Here is a 17,946-nt window from a genome sequence, read left to right as displayed (position 1 = left end):
GACTTCAGTAATAGTACTGTGGGGTAAGATGGGATACAGTTACCGTGTAATGTCCCATATTTCCTGATTGTGCTTCAGACAAATAACAACCCTCTTCGCAGGTTACGGTTATACAAACCAGTATTTACTTTTAACTTACTACCATATATGAGACGAAAAACGAGAATGAAAAGATGTCCCGTCTTACCCCCACCCAGACCCAACCCTACTATACCATATTTGGGCGATGATCGTTAGTTTATTTGCAATGGCTATCCAGTATTTTGAACTTAACCCCGGAATACGCCCACGTATCGTATTAGCAAATTTTATTTCCACTAAATGTACTTGCGTAAGAATGCGCGCAAAATTATTGCGTCCCATTTATCCAATATAATTCTATATTTCGTCTCCATAACCAATCCACTGTCAACCATTGGCGTGTTAAACCATAACCGCAATCGTAATGTAAGTTACTCCTGGGATTTTGGAACATGTTTAACAGTAGTTTCAATTAACCAATACGCAACTTAAGTGATGCTGCTCTGTACTGGCTGCGTGGAATTAACCATCAATTGAACTATTTGGGATAAAATAGTCCAAACAGATGTAATGACCAACAATAAGCAAGAAAAGAAAATTTAAAAAACTAAATCAAAAACACCAATTTTCAATAAATTCAATTCAAGTTGAAACTCAAGCCCGCAGTTTTCGGATACCGTTATCATGCGTTACCTAACGTCCCTTCTTCACCCACTTTAATAAACAAGACCCAGTTAATGTTTGATGGAGATCATTCGATCCGAATCACTGACGTTAAGGAAGCTTGCAAACAGACCGAAGCCATCTACGGAGCACTCGGGATCCTGATATTTATTTCACAGAATTTTAAAAGCTGATAAAGTGACAAGGTAAGTTTGACTAATATACTAAAATTAAATTATATGTTCTATTTCTGAGCAGATTTTAACGACAGACGTTTTTGTTTTTTTTATATTTTTGTTGCGGATGAATATGATTTCCTTCGTCACAATAAAAGATACCAACACGTGTTATGTGTGAAATCATCCACTGAAAATGTGTTTAGAATAAAGTTAGAAAATTTATCAATGCTGTTCTCTGCTTTCGGTTATCAATTTTATAACATTTTTTCAACAGGATGAAAACCCTTCACGTCGCTTTACTGGTGGTTGGTGGTATCGCAGTCGTTTGTGCCATTGTGATACCATGTGCCATACTTATACGTATGTATTATAACTGTACTAGTTTATTTAAGTTTTAGTTTTCGTGCGTGATATATGACATGCTACCTACGCGTGTTAGTTTGCTGGTACAACGATGGTTGCACTTTGTTTGTCGTACATTATGTACGGAGGACATACACCAAGTGACTCAATGCACTCACTTATTGATACTCGTCATTTCTCCGATGTTTGCTTAAACATTGCACAAAGCTCCGGTTAATGCTTGTAATTATTAACCACAGGGTAAGCAACTGTGTTGCAACTCAGCAATGTACACCCATGACGTAAAGTAAATTATTATGTCATAAGTCCAAGCACACAATATAGATCGTAAACTAGAGATAAATGGGTGTACGGTAACAGACCAGCAAGAATGTTTCTGAACATTTCCAGACCTACAACATTATGTTCTCTTTTTCTAATCTAATCCAAGATTTTCAAACAAGTGATTTATGACCGATATGATTGAATAAATTGCCATGAACATAAATGAGGTTTTTTCAGCACAAAACAACACAAAAGCGCCTGCACCTGTCACCACAACCCCCGGAAAACCAGGAACAGAAGTTACTACAGAAGTAACTACCGCTGCTAATTCTGATACTACAACACAAGCGTCACCCGACACACGGCCTGTATTTACGTTTGATGATATTTACAACAACAAGTATAACTACAAAAGTATCTATCCTTCATGGGATGAAAGTACACCAGGTAAAAAGTTTATTTTTACAATCACCTAATTATGGCCGACCACAAATCCCATGCGATGCCAACAGCTGCACTTCGACCTTTACCATAACTCGAACACGGGTTGGGATGTAGGTTTGTTGGATGTTTAAAACGCATGTTGGTGTGATGCGTATGTACTTTAACATGAAATTTCTTGTTTAAAGCTAAACATATGGGTGCCATAGCTAACTAGTTCAACACTTATTTTCGGAACATACAGTACGGTAAGATAAGATGGGGCATTTTTTGATTCCTGAAAAGAATGTTCACATAACTATAACCCGTAAACCTCCGACTATAAAAAAGCGTCGTGTTAATTGTTCAAAACAAGATCAGCAAACATATATGTTTTAGGTGATATCGGTATATCCCATCTTGCCCCACATAACTCTATTTTTATTTTTTATTGTTTCAGACCAAAGCGATTTTCTTTATTTTGACGGAGGTAACGTCACTCGACGTGTGATTCAAAACCCATACGATGACGTCGAGCAAGTTGCTCCAGACACCTTGTGTGTAAAATACGGAGGCTGTCGAAGTTGGTCGGTTTCTGCAGACGCAAAATTTGTTTTCTATATCTACAACTATACCAAGGTGGGGAAACGACACTGTACGGTATTGTAGCATGTGAAACTAATACACACGGTATAACAGTATGTATATCCATATGATCCCAACGCCATGGTCCGATTTACAAAATAACAAACATGAAAGAGTTTCACTTTTCTGTGAACTTCATGACCAGCAGCAGGTTTTATATCCAGGTGTGGCGTCATTCCTATTTAGCTGACTTTGCAATATGGGACGTGGTTAAGGCGGTTGAAGTCGAGGTCCCTGGATTCCCAAAAGATGCTCAAATACATTACATGAAGTGGTCGCCAACAGGGCATAAACTGGTGGGTCCAACAATGTCAATACTCTAGCCCTTATACACCAGAACTATGTAATCATATTTAAAAAACACGATATTAAAAAACAAATTGTCGAATCTTACAGCTATTTTACTGTAAAAAGTTTGCAGCGTGTTTTCCTTGCAGGTATACGTGCACCAATTCAACGTTAAATTAATCGAAGACGTGGGGGCCGCTACACCAACCATCGTAGACGTTAGCCCAACCGATGGAATGAAAAATATTCAGTACTATGGCATCCCTGACTGGATGTACGAAGGTATGCAGAATCCAGTTTAATAAATGCTATATATTTGCCTATATATATTTTAACTTATACACCACAACTTATAGGACGTTTAACTGGGATACGGTTATATAATTGTGTAAATGGTCGTTTTTTACCACCAAATGGGTAGAAAAAAATAGATTGAAAAATATGTCCCACCTTACCCCACCCTACTATATGCCTATAATAAGAACAGGGTTTTCATTCATCTACCAGATTCTAAATTGGTAAAAACTGTTGTATGTGATGCGTTATAAATATTACTTATGCTTTAGAGGAAATGGTTTCAACGAACAACGTGCTGTATTGGAACACAGACTCAACGAAAATCGCTTTTCTTGAGACTAATACTTCCAATGTTGAGTTGATTAAATACTCTTGGTGGGTTATGCGCGTTGTTTTCAAGTTTTTAATTTTTTTAGTTGTTTTTTTTTTGTAAAAATAATTGTATGCTTATAATTACACAAAGTATAAACCGTATTTACATACAACTGTGGGAAAGATGGGATACCGTTAGCAGCTAAATCTCATATTTTTGATCATGTTTTTAAACAGTTGTCAGCGTTTTTTAAGTTGTAAGGATACGGTTATAATTCTAACCTTACCCTACTAAATGTTATACAGTTTCTGTAGCTGTCTTCACAAATAATGCATTCTGAAACACCTGAATCAATCCAAGGCGTCGTATATGTTTTTAACAATTGTTTATATAGGTATGGCGACGCGCAATATCCGGAGACGATAGAGATCGCCTACCCGAAAGCAGGAACCACAATTTCAACTGTGAAGATGTGGGTGTACGATATTACCACTAATAAACTTGACGAATTGGCCGCTCCCGCCGAATTCTCAACTCCTGGGTAAGTCTGTGTTGTCTTTCCAAACCCAGTGGTCACTAATGAGTTGTGAACATTTATTCACCAATATAATACAAAGTCAAACGTAGCCATCTCACAGTATACTTACATTGTTTGATACAGCACGTACTACTTCTCTCGTTTCACGTGGCAAGACCCATCTAATTGCTTGGTGTCGTGGACAAACCGTTTGCAAACCAAGAGCATTGGCCACCTCTGCGTTATGAGCGGTGCAGATACTTCGTATTCATGTTCTTCGGTAACTTCTACTTAAAGCACCAGCAAACCTTCAACACGGGTCAAATATAACTTATATATTTTCAGACTGCAGCCAACACGGAGGAGGTCGTTGGTGGTTGGGTTGGAAGTGTAAGTTGTTTAACTTTCTCTGAACCAGCCCTGTGGTAAAGTGGTTGGCGGGCTCACCTCGTGCTTCCGCATAAAATATTTACCCCACGTTACGTATACGTGGTAACTTGTAAGCAGGCACGAGGTTTATGAACAGAACACCTGTGTTATAACGTGTTAATAAATAAATTACATACTTTCCTTTTATCCAGTATTAATACTAATAAAACATAAACATTACTATTTTTATGCTATAGTGGTCCTCTTGCTATAATAATCTTTTCAACATTTCATTTTTCCAGTTCGGTCCTTTCTATCCAAAATGGATCACTGGTACTAACGATTACGTCACCATCTACGCAAGAGCAAACGACGGCGACGCTTCAGATGGTTTCTGGCAGCTGGCATACGTTGCTGAAGGTGCCGCCAACTTTGAATGGATAACCAAAACCAAATACGACATCACTGAAGTCACTTACTACGATGCTACGAACAAATACGTGTAAGAAATTTGTCAGTGTTTTTGTTAAACTTTTCTGTGTTACAAGAAAACCTGTTGTCTTAATATCCGCATACAAAACATAAATTTGAGGCCAAATTCCCATTACAATGTTATACGTCTTGTTTCCCTCGTATAAAACATGGAATGTTTGCAATCCTTCATTTTTACGACAAACACAAACATATAATGTATTTAACGACCACACGCTAACTTTGGTAACTTAGGCCAAGACACAAACGAGCTTATACATTAAACTATGTGCTCTGACCATTTTCATTGAGAAAATGGGCCACTTTATATATTATTGAAACAATAGTTTTGTGTCGGGTTTACCAATTTAATAAAATCCCATATACTGTAATGTGGGGAAAGATGGGACATTTCTTCTTATTTTGTCCCATTTGGTGATTAACAATATGCAGACCATAGCGAACTTAAATACAGTTAAATACATGTTCCTTATTAAATACAGATGGGACATTCTTTATAGTGTTTAAGTTTGCTATGATGCAGACCCGTGACTCTAAAATATCATCGTTAGTTGTTCAAAATTCGATCAGAATATATTTGTGTGCAACAGTATCCCATCTTACCCCACGGTACATAAATTGAAAATTCTCACACGGTTTCTTTCAGATACTACACGGCCGCTTACAACGAAGCAAGACGTCGCCACATCTTCCGTGTGTTGGCCACCGCACGCGACCAGGCAGCCCCAGAATGCATGACCTGTAAATTGATGGACACATACCCCGACCGTTGTGGATGGGTGACTCCGTCCTTCAACAACGATGGCAGTGCAGTGGTCATCAACTGCAGAGGTGATTTAGATACAAGTTTCATTATAATTGTGTTCTGTTTCATACACATCGTGCCCACTTACAAGTTACCACGTATGTAACTTATTTATCCTCGCATGGAGGGGCAACGACAGTCGTTACAACATGGGTGTTCTTTGTGCATGAAATAAACCCATTAAACAAAACGAAGGTACGCAACGTAACACGTGTTTATATTTTAGTCCACAGTCAATTCAAATACGTGTTTTTTACCATCCAAAATAAGTCATTTTATTTCTTTATAGGGTACTGGATCCCAATGACTCTGTACATTAACATTGATGCAGCTGGAACCTGGCAAAGTGAAGTTTTATTGGAAAACAACACCGAACTTTTCACGAAAGTTGAATCAGTTAAGTGGCCGCGGAAAATTTACGGAACGTTTCCGAGTTCGGATTATCCGACGAAACGTAAGTTAGCCGCTAGACGGCAGTGCTGAGAAATAAATTTTATTTCATGCTTTTTTTATTACTTCTATATTTAAACAACTGGTACAAACGATTTGAATATAAAACGTTAAATGTGCAGTACATGGTATGTCCTTGGGCAAGACACTTAACGGCAATTGCTCCAACCCAGTGGTCACTAATGGGTTGTCTAAATTATCAGCCAGACATAAAAAAAATAATAAAAATAATCACCTACAAACTAACATACATGGTAACTCGTAAGCTGGCACGAGGTGTTAAACCCGTTTTATAACGACTGTCGTTTTCCGACCACGCGAGGATAAAGTAAGAATTACAACAATTACAAACAGTCAGTTAACAAACGTTTCACGGCTGCTTACTAAATAACCGTTGTCTATTTCGACGTTCACAACAGCTTACAACTACGAAATGTGGGTACCTGCCGACTTCGACCAAACCAAGAAATACCCTGTCCTACTAGAAGTGTGAGTATCATGCCTATAACTCTAAACCTATGAATTCTCACCTAATCCTCACACCTATTCGTGCAGATATGCTGGTCCAGAGTTCCAAAAGATACAAGACGTTTGGCGGAAAGGTTTTGCCCAAACATACATGGTTAGTACACGTGATGTGATCGTTGTCAGTGTGGATGGGAGAGGATCAGCGTTTGAAGGTAATTACTTATTCATCTAGAGAAGCAGCTTTTTTGCTTCACAAATACACGGATGAGATACGAAAGAAGTTTCAGCCATTTACATTAAAAGTTACAAATACGTGGTAACTTGTAAGCGGGCACGAGGTGTATGAAAAAGAACACCCGAAAATATTTATATTTATCTCTTCGAATACAGTATAGGAAAGATCAGAATATTTAAAACAACTAAGTAAACAAAGGAAACTTGCAACATAACGACCGCCGTTAAAAACGCGCCCATGGTAAAACTACTTGTGGCAGCTAACCCCACTATGCCGTATAAACTAACTCCTATTAATAAAACAGTTCATTTAAACATTCCTCCATCGCGGTTTGTGGAACTAATGAAGTGTATATTCTGCATATGTAATTAAGTATTGTGTTTTTAAGGGTACAAGTTCATGCGACAAGTTTATCTAAAACTTGGTCAATACGAACCTGTCGATCAAACTGCTTTCGTTCGTTACCTCATTGATACGTACGACTACGTTGATGCAAGCCACGTTGCGCTGTGGGGTTGGGTAAGATATATATTATTATACGTGTCACATAGGGAGCTTTGTATATGGGATGACTTATAATAAATTCCGCGAATCTGACCCTGATCTGATGTTCATATAATTGAACGATTCTTGTATAGTGAAATACAGTAATGATCTGGTGCTACGAAAACGTAACCAACAAAAATCAAGCGGATTCTTTTTGAATAAGAGACTGACGATGCCATTTAGGCGAAATATTTTTCTCTATTAATAACTAGTGGTTGGACTTGATTTTTGTTGGTTGCGTTTTCGTAGCACCAAATCATTACCTTGTATAGGGGATAAGTTTTCATACTTTTATTTGATAAGCTATTTGTAGCAAAATATGATATTTAAATATAAATAACCTGAATCCCGTATTTACCCATGCATACCCAATGGCGAACAACACATACGAGATTCGGATAATTTTGGAGACCAAATAACACGACCAGTGTATTGAGTTTAGCAGGGTTTAAAATACATCCGACAGAGATCCCACAGTAGAATTCTTAATTCTTAAAATTTATAAACGGATGAAAATTGCGACATTTTAACATAATGTCGTGTATTTTGCAGTCTTATGGCGGCTACACTACCTCTCACACTATTGGTTACGATGGTGGGAAGACGTTTCAATGTGGGTTGGCCGTTGCACCGCTGGGTGACTGGACGTGGTATGGTAGGTAATAATGGTGTATAGTAGGGTGGGGTGAGATGGGACAACATGGTGGGGTGAGATGGGACAACATGGTGGGGTGAGATGGGACAACATGGTGGGGTGAGATGGGACAACATGGTGGTGGGAGATGGGACAACATGGTGGGGGGAGATGGGACAACATGGTGGGGTGAGATGGGACAACATGGTGGGGTGAGATGGGACAACATGGTGGTGGGAGATGGGACAGCATGGTGGGGGGAGATGGGACAGTAGGATCGGATAAGATGGAATTTCATTATGACAGACCAGTTTATTTGAAACCGATTATGTCACATTCTTACTTTTTTAATTTCTTTTATTTTTTATTCATATTTAAATTGATGTTATTTAGATGCGATGTACGCTGAGCGATACATGGGAAATTTGACCACGAACGCCGACGGTTACGAGGTATAGTTTAAATTATGTTCACGATAAGTTTGTTAGGCCTATGGCTAGTTATTGCAAAACAATAGACTGCAGAGACTTGACTCTGCTACAGATGTACGCGGCTGTGTTCTTGGGCAAGACACTTAACGACAATTGCTCCAACCCAGTGGTTTCTCATAGGTTGCTCCAAATGTCAGCTGTGCATTACAGAAAAAAAGCAAAATTAGGCGCCCACACATGCGTGGTACCCATAAGCGGGCATGAGGTGTTTAAACACCCGTGTTATAACGACTGTCGTTGCCCCGCCATGCGAAGGTAAAGTTACATTCATTCGTTATTTTACACCAAGTTAAGAACAATCATAAATAGTCTTTCAACATTTTCAAACTTAAGTTTCTGGTCGTTTTGAAAACAAAATGTTTTATACGTTGTCTTTTTATTTTCAGAAAGCTTCCATAGTCCGCGGCCACGATCTCAACAACTTTAAAAATGCTTGGTACACCCTCATCCACGGGACAGCAGACGACAACGTTCATTTCCAAAGTGCGGCCGAGATGGAAAAGGCGCTCGTTGAACACGACGTAGATTTTGACGATTTCGTAAGTAAAGTTGTGTGTTTCACACCAGACTTCACTCAGCCCACTTAAAGATATTTCTGAATACGAATGATTTATTTATGACGGTTTGAGTTCTTTAACTATCTTTGCCAAAACATGGAATGAATTGTATATTATCCAACTACTGGAAATTAAAATACGCATGTATAACTTGGCTGTATGATACCACGAATACAAACTAAGTAATGGTATCCCATCTTTCCCCACAGTGCTATACCATCATACCCGATGTTGTAACTGTGAAATTCATCCATATTTATTTTTGTTTCAGTTCTACGCCGACCAAGCTCATTCCATCAATATTGGAAACGCAAACAAACATATTTACCGACAGATAGATCTCCGGTTATCTCACTGCTTGGGCAGAGTTGACACACAATATCCCTCGGGCTAAACTTAGGCTTAAATTAATTGTACAGAAGTGCAGATATTTTATGGTTTAGGTCGAAAATATCTAGTGCATATATTTGTGATCAAAATACCTTATATCATCAACTATGTTTAATTACGTCACACTTGTCATCGTGAATATACAAAGTAGGATCAGATCGAAGAAGTTTAAAGATTTTGGCTGGGGGAAGATGGGACACCTGTTCATTCTGTTTTCGTCTTATTTGTTAGTAAACAAAGAACATTCTAAGATTTATAAAACCTTTTATCTTCCTGACTTCCACAGACCGTTCCTAATTGTTTAAACCAAGGTCAGGATATTTGAATATTACGTGCTAAAGGTTTCCCATCTTACCCCATAATATTATACAAAGTTTTTTTGCGTATATACATCTAAATTAATTTGAAATTGATTTTTATTTCACGGGATCGCTGGAAGTCCATGGTAGGAAATAAGCCAAGCAAACAGCAGCAACGCGGTATCATGGGGATCGCCGAATAACAAGCTGCATTTTAACTTGTGTATTCGTAAGCTAACCAGTTTGTTAAATACGAGGAGATAAAATGTGATTGACAGTCGGTTATAGACTGCGACATATTTACATTAGAAATTGGAATATCTACATGAAACTCACTTTATAATTCAGTTTATTCACTTTTAACATTTACAATAAGAAGAATCAACAAACGCTTGAATTAAACTGAGATTTGTGTATTTTCCAAAATGTCGTGACCTGATTTACAGTTTAGTCTCCCGGTCGCGCAATCAAAGAAGCAATTGTTGTTTCAACGACGGAATCTGCCTTAAACTCTGTGTCTGTTTGAACAGGAAGGTTTTGCTGTAGAGGTATCGGGGAGGAATACCAAACTACATCAATGACGGTATTCAAGTAGTTTGTGTAGTCAGGCGATATAAAATGACAGGTTGGGATGTGTATTACTGTTGAGGGAAGCCTGTATTAACGATAATGCCATGTTAAAGGTCGTTGCTATACCTGTCGTTAGTAAGAGGATCGCATGTTTGCAAAACTTTACCGTCGAAAATTTAGAAAATGTTGGCAGAAGTCCAAAGGTTAATTTATTCAATCAACTGGTCAAAGAATTACATTTGATCAAACAAAGTGTCAGAAATGATAAGATAATGTTTGTAGTTGATGAGTTGAATCAAAGTTGTATTAACGGGTCGGCTTAATTATCAATACAGCAGGTGTAAGCGGAACGGGCGCCACTGTGCTTAAAAACATGTTTTCGCACGACTTTTTATCGGTTATAGGTAATATATACTGTATGTATTTTGTGTACATGTTTATCGATTTCTTTCTTTTGGGCAAATATATAAAAATGTGTCGTTTTTAATACGTCGTGCAGATTAAGGCCACGTTACACATAGGATTATTGAATCGGATTAAGTTGAAAAGTTAAGTATTCGCTGTCGGTGCGCAAAGTTGCTGCAGCATTATCATACTGGTGGTATTTTGTTTGAGTGACAGCTGAAAGAGATCGTCGGATTTTAAGGGCTTCGTTCTAAGCGTGCATGAGCGCTCGCTGGAACTTCTCGTTCTGTTTGTTTTTCTAAACTTTTCGTTCAACGTTCAAAGATATTTTAGGCGCGAAATTGCGGCGCATGCGTGTCACGTAAAAGTTTAAATAGTCAGATAGTTCTGCCGAGCGATGATGCAACACATCCGGTGGTGCAAAATAAACGCTAAACACGAAAGCGCTAAGCAGATAATTTCCAACACCGGGTTGAGTCTGTTTTGAGGAGAGGTTTATCCAAGCATAGCAATGCGCGGACGCCTGTTTCGTTGATTTACAATGGAGTGCTTGCATTATTTATACGTTGAAATTGTACGGTGTTATGGTGTGTTAAGTGCTTTGGAATAACGTTCAGCGTCAAGCTATAATTAGGCGATAATTGTCAGCGCGCTGTTTGTTCAGTTCATATTTGAGGCGCTTGCTCTCGTATGCTTTGTGTGTGTCGTGTTTTTTTTAATTAAACTTTATCGTCCGGCACCGTTTTAAAACGAAATGAAGATAATATAGACATTCCTACGTAGATAACTTCACGTTTCTGCTGACATATTATCAACAGACTGGTCGACTCCTGATGGTAACGGTAATCATAGCACATAAAGCTGGAAGCTGTTGTACTTTTTATGCTCGATCTATTTTGAGAGGCAAACGTGAAATTAAGTTTAGCGGCGTATCGGTGTTGACTGTAGTTATGTTTTGTTAATACGCTTGAAATGTCGTGGGTTCATTTGACTAGAATAGAGAGCGGTATTTCCAATTTATTGTTTTTCTGCGTAGCTGTTTTGTAGAGCTCAGCAATTTTAAAAGCTTGTGTTTTAGGTGCTGGCTTTTGCCATTGCTGGCATTTATTGATCTGTGATTTGATTACATAGAGTCTGTTTCGAAAATTCTAGCCGACTTGTTCTGGTTTGTGTTTTGTCAAGCCTGCCCCGCGGTTATTGACAGACAATCGTCGGTTTTAGAGAGAATGCGTTTTATACACTGCTTTGTGTTAAATTAGTTTGACGTTTTGTGTTTCCTTCGTCGCTAGTAAATATAGTGGGGTGGGGGAAGATGGGACACTTTTGACACATAACAACCAAATATCCTGAGCGTGTTTTAAAGAATTAACATCGGTTTATGGGAGCCGTGAGGATAAAGTTTTATAAAAATCCGTTGAATGTTTGTTTACTACCAAATTGGAGGCGAAAATAGTTTGAAAAGGTGTCCCATCTTCCCCCACCCTACTATATATGTTTAGTAATACACAGTGTAAGACTGTAAGGGAAGGATTGAATTCGCCTCGTTGTTCATCATATTAGTACAGACGCGCTTACGCAATTCGTCATAGCATTTTTATGATATCCCTATAAGACAGTAATTAACATCATTAAACTGAACACATTTGGTTAGGTTTTACTTTGCTTTTACATTAGGAAATGTAGTGTTTGACAGAAGCATGTCAGTAAAAGTATAAACGTTCATTCGTACAAGATGGCGTCCAATGATCACATATTTGAAGTTTTTTCACGTAGTGATGAATTTTGATGTTAAACGAACGATTCAGTAAAAATGTTACAAGCACAAGCTTGGTATGTGACAAGAAATCAAATAGAATTAGGATTGTGGCGTACAGGGTGTTTTATATATAAACCAGCAGACGAACATAACAAGCTTTGTGACTTCTTTTATTCCCATTGTTGGTTATTGAAAACGTTATTTGTTTGACAGATGGTATTATCATATGTATTTAAATTTAGAAAGCGGTACAAGCTATTCTTTCACACTCCGTTTAAACGTGTATTTGATTTTCATTGACAGGCATGCATAATGTGTTTGATAAATCTAAGTGAGGTCGTTATGTTATGTGCCGCCTGGAGTGAAGCGCAGCCTGTTTTCGATGTTTACAAAACACGACCAACCGCAACGGCAGAAGATAACACGCTCACGAAACGTCATCGATAAGCAAATTGATTCCTTGCCACCTGGACTTGAAAAAAAAACGACATTTTTCTTCAATGTAGTGTAAGCTTTGATGGCCTACTTGGAACGCGTATATGTCAGTTACGCACTGCAGCTCCGGAAATAGTCAGAAGTTATTAACTGCTGTTGTGTACGGTACAGTTGTTTAAACGTCCAGTTGCTTAATCTAGTTCAGTGATTTACGAGGATTGAGTGTTTTGTCTGTAACATTAATGACAGTTGAGCGTTTGCTTTATACATTGTGTGGTATGTTCGAAAAGTGGCACTTCGTACACTTGAAGCACGTACCGTCTATGGTGAAGGGGCTCACTCGGTAAATTTGCTGTTTCGTTGACAAAACCCTGTGTTTGCTCAGAGGAACGGATCGTGCAGGTTTAGCAGCGGTCAATGCGAAAAATATGCGCAGCGGCTCACGTTAGTTTCTCTGTCTCGTGTGTTGACACGTCATTTGTCATCTAGTAGGTGAGCAGTTGGTCGCTTGAAGGACGCCAGTAATCGAAAAACAGGATTGAATTTACACGACAACTGTAATTGTTCCCTTGCGAGTACAATTGAAGCTGTTATCATAGTTTTACAACAGCGTTGTTCAAGTCATGTGCGCATGTGTCTTATGATAATTCAGCAACTGTATTAGTTATGCGTATAATTACAACTTCGTTTGGGCTAGTTTGATACAAAACTGCATGCGTTCAGTTATGGGATATAGATTCTGATAATCTTCGTTCATGCCAATAAACATGTACAACCTCATGAATAATAATAACGTATGTAATTAGTCACGACGCAGCTTCATTTGATTTGATTGTACCATGTAAAGACTAACAACTGATATTTATTTAATTGCGACGTGTTCTGTATAAGATTAAATGTTTATACAAACTCGGCATTGATGTTGTAGTGACAGGTTTTAGATAATAATATCTCAGACACAAATATTGATTATTTATTTGTTCGTCTGTATTGCTTATCTATATAAACTGTAACCTATATAAGCCTTGCAGGGGAAAGTAATAGGTTAAAATTGGGCGTTACAACACTGCAATAGGATGGCTGAAATATCATCACGAACACAAGTCTACACAACTGGTAAGCAATTTATTATTTTGGTTTAACAGCAATGCCATAACTGTCGCTCTTTCCTTCACCTTTTATTCATAAACGTATTTTAATGACTGCCGTTTACTGTTGATCCAATTTTAATCGTTGTTTAAATTCTATGATTTTTACTGTGGTATAAATATTTTTTATGTGTTATTAATACTTATCACTTATCGTTTCAGGACCGGCTCAACCAGCTTGCCAAAACTCCAGCAGTCACAAGCAGAACACAAATACTTCCCCACTAGCAAGGAAGCCGGCTACTATTCCTGTAGAACGAGGTGGGCGCATAGTTGCGTGAATTGAGACCCGTTTGCGTCGAAAATAACATGCGTTTTCAAGGTTAAATGTAGCGACGTATTATGCCCTGGGACTTCACTTGATTATTGTTTGTGCTGAAACAAAGTTCATAGAAAGCAGATTACACCATAGTTTCGCACGGCTGTTGTATTCCGTTGTCGCAACATTGATAAAAAGTTTTAAAAATATTTACATTTTCACGAAAAGATTCTTCTACGTATATGCGCTGACGCCAAGTGCTATCAATAGACACCAAGCGTAAACCCTCAACAAACACTTTTTTATGGGAAAGTTTCAATTAGAGACTGCTAAAACGTAAATTAAAATGCTTCTTTAACTTTTTATCCAGATGGATTGACTGATAATCGAAAAATGTTCAAACGAAGAGACACACCCTTGGAATTAAACATACCGCACAAAAAAGGTGAGTATTCGCTGTAATAACCAGAAATGAGATATCTATAGTCATAGAGCATATTACTGTGGGGTAAGATGGGATACCCTTGGCACATAATGTCCTATATCATGTTTAACAAATAAATGTATCGTCTTAAGGTTCTGTTTATATTGTTGTTTCCTTTTTATATCAAATACTTTGGAAGATTTTTTATACCATAGGCTTAACCATAGGCTTAACAAGATGTACTTTGCAGTTGTATCGAACCGACCGAAAGTTTCGGAATCTTTTATGGAAGAAGAAGAAGAAGAAGAGGAAGAGACAATAGAATCAAATTCGACTTAAAATTTTAGACTTAGACTACCTTTAAAACTTGTCATGTACGGTGCACCGCATGCAGAATGTTAAGCAAACTTATCTTGTCATTCTACTTCAATGGTATTTCAGCAAAAATTGCGAGAAATATTGTTCTGTTTTTGCTGCTGACTCATCTGAAGTATTTTACTTGTACAAAAACTAAAATCCTAATTTTGCTTTTAATGCTTGTTGTGTCGATTGCTGAAATAGTAGAGACGTCAATGACACGGGAGAAGGCTATAGCATCTGTTTGAGGTGATGAAACTTTCCAACGGCTCGTATGAGATGCTTCTTATGATTTCGTTACAATTTGTTGGAAATACCTTGGTTGTCAAACTTGTTTAATTCTCGAGTCGATAATTTTCTGGGACGTTGCGTATTTGACGTATTTGTAATTGGGACTTCCTGATTCTCACGCCACAGATGTAGTGGATTCCGGAAATGTCAATTTTACATTGGTTTGCTTAAATCCACACACATGTCAATTGTCACGTATTACAATACTATACTTAAACCTCATGTGTATTGAATAGATTGTGCTTAAAAATCTGAAGCCTTCATTATCCAGGTGATCGACTGAGCTGTAAGTTTTCCCAAAGATTTTCCCAAGCTAAATAGAAAAGTGGAAACGAGCGTTTAATTCCAATTTTTACAGACAATACAATGTTTAAGCGAGATTGTACCTTACATTGAACTAATGGACTAACCGCGCATAATTAATATAATCATTCCCAATGAAATTGAACCCCAAATATGTAACCAGTTTTCTTCTTGCTCTAGCGACACCACTTCGGGGATTTCCCTTTCAAGGCACCTTAGTAAATAGAACCAACTTAGGCGTGAAAAAGTAGGACAAGTAAAAAATATTATCTGTTGTTTGTTTGAAATAAAAGAACAATATCATGAAGAAAAGACAATCGGCTTCAATACAACTACTTACTGGCCGAAGTCGCGACAGTAAACCCGAAAGCATCGCGTTTATATATGGGGAATTGAATCCGTTATCATTAAGTCCGGACGCCATAAGGAAAATAAGACCAGAAACTTGCCCACTGCATGCTGTTGTTGTTGCAGTTGCATTACAGCATCCACCGTTTTCTTATGAGCGGAAAGTTGAGCTCATTGACTATGGATTCGAAAACCAAGGTGAAGATGTCGATTTTGTCAACAAAAAGAATGTGTTGGGTATGACTGCACTACACACTGCAGTCTCCGTAAACGTGCAGGACATGGAAATTTGTAAACTACTGATTGAAAGAGGAGCGGATGTGAACGCTGTGAATAATTATGATTATAATACTCTGTTCATGGCTATCGGTTCTTGTTCTCCACTTAAAATCATCCGAATGCTTTTAGACAATGGTGCTGATCCAAACATGTTGGCAAAAACTGACGAAGGTAAAAGTTGGTACGTTGCCCAGTTGGCTCTTATTATGAGTAATGAAGATTACCTGAAGATCTTAGTGAAGTACGGTGCTAATCTAAAGCTTCCTGTACCCAACAGAAGAAGTGCGCCAATCAACTTTGCACAAACAGAAAGCATGAGACGATTGCTTGAAAGATTAAGTCGAAAAATTGATCGAAAAGAAGAATTGGCGTATGCCAAATGTGCATTGTGTTCGGCCACCAATTTAGGAAGTGTCAACTTAAAACGCTGCGGAAGATGTTATGTGACTTTTTATTGCTCCAGAGAGCATCAAGAAAAACATTGGGCACAAAAACACTGGAAAAACTGCCCTGGTTACATAGTAGTTGGCCATGCTATGCGTGAAAAAGCTGGAATGAAAGTAACAAAGAAGATCGATAGGAAGTATCTTCCGTTGAAGCCGCCTTTAACAATGAAGGATGCGTGGGCATGTCTGCAGACCAAACTACAAGATATGGCCGGAAAATATTTTGTCTATAAAGCCCTCGCTCCACCTGAAGATGAAATTACTTTCATACTTTATACAAACGATGATCAATCTATACAATCATGGCACTACCCGGAAGAAAAAGGTTTCTTCGATCTGTGTCGAATGATTCGCGATAGTGGGAGCAGGGAAGCTTTCTTCTGGGCAACACCAGATGATCCACATCAAGGAACTTGTAAAATATTTACCGGAAGATTTGCGCCAGTTCATGACAATTGGTAGATTACCTTTTTACAACAAATAGCTTCTACAGCATTTCTTTTATATATTGTTGCCGACAAAGTTCCTTTTTTTAAATTTTGCATTTCAGTTTTGTTACTGACAAACTTCTTGTATGTGGTCAGCTATACATTGGCTACAGATTCAACATGGGTGGTAGTTTAGTTTGCAATGATGTGATATATGTTGATAAATTGCTTTACACTTAAACCTATTCACTCACTTGACTTAATAATTCATTTAAGGTTTATGAAATTACTGAATTACACCTATGTGTATTATAGTTGCTTCGCCGTAAGCAAATTTAATGAAACAAATGATTCATAAGCATTGAAACTGTTGTTTGAATGTGTTGATACGAATGCTGTTGCTGTACATTTAAAATCATGTCAAATTTTCAATGTATGCGACAACAAGAACTTTACATAACAAAAAATACATTGATTTTTATAAAGTTCCTTTGTCATATTATCTCCTTTTCATTACAAAACAGCAGATTCAAAACATTCATTTTCTTTAGGTGTTTTATTTTCTGATGTTAATATTGTTTTAAACAAATACAATATGTAATTGGAATCTGTAGGAACAGAAAGTCCTGACTTTTTCTCCATGGTGAGTATCAACATAGTAGTGCGGGGTAAGATGGAACATGGTTTTATTCTCTTTTCTCAGCCCATGGAATAGTAAACAAAGAATATGTACAAAAATATATAACTTTTATTCTCACAAATCTAAAGGAGCTTTGGTAATCGTTCAAAAC

General features: G+C 37.8%; 3 protein-coding genes across 3 annotated transcripts; all 3 read left to right on the top strand.

Annotated features, from left to right (window-relative positions):
* The first annotated feature begins 124 nt into the window (after nt 1–124).
* On the top strand, nt 125–13,903 carry LOC149731932 (prolyl endopeptidase FAP-like). The gene is made up of 20 exons (XM_089885445.1): nt 125–890; nt 1,138–1,223; nt 1,728–1,937; nt 2,371–2,549; nt 2,720–2,851; nt 2,993–3,125; nt 3,410–3,515; nt 3,848–3,994; nt 4,115–4,250; nt 4,316–4,360; nt 4,642–4,841; nt 5,478–5,662; nt 5,926–6,090; nt 6,506–6,575; nt 6,642–6,766; nt 7,178–7,308; nt 7,888–7,990; nt 8,363–8,421; nt 8,847–8,999; nt 9,289–13,903. Exons 2-20 carry the CDS (start codon nt 1,139–1,141, stop codon nt 9,409–9,411), a joined length of 2,487 nt encoding a protein of 828 aa, XP_089741571.1. The 5' UTR covers nt 125–890; nt 1,138; the 3' UTR covers nt 9,412–13,903.
* Nucleotides 13,848–15,568, top strand: LOC149731931 (uncharacterized). Its single transcript, XM_089885504.1, has 4 exons — nt 13,848–13,988; nt 14,183–14,281; nt 14,650–14,724; nt 14,954–15,568. The coding sequence occupies exons 1-4, from the start codon at nt 13,949–13,951 to the stop codon at nt 15,040–15,042; spliced, it is 303 nt and encodes a 100-aa protein (XP_089741630.1). The 5' UTR covers nt 13,848–13,948; the 3' UTR covers nt 15,043–15,568.
* Nucleotides 15,569–15,707: 139 nt separating this feature from the next.
* Nucleotides 15,708–17,706, top strand: LOC149731930 (uncharacterized). The gene has a single exon (XM_089885473.1). The coding sequence runs from the start codon at nt 15,957–15,959 to the stop codon at nt 17,187–17,189; it is 1,233 nt and encodes a 410-aa protein (XP_089741599.1). The 5' UTR covers nt 15,708–15,956; the 3' UTR covers nt 17,190–17,706.
* Nucleotides 17,707–17,946: the final 240 nt, after the last annotated feature.

Source organism: Ciona robusta, chromosome 9 (genome assembly GCF_009617815.1).
Source record: "Ciona robusta chromosome 9, ASM961781v2".
Taxonomy (NCBI): Eukaryota; Metazoa; Chordata; class Ascidiacea; order Phlebobranchia; family Cionidae; genus Ciona; species Ciona robusta.
This window is presented reverse-complemented; position numbering and strand designations above follow the sequence as displayed.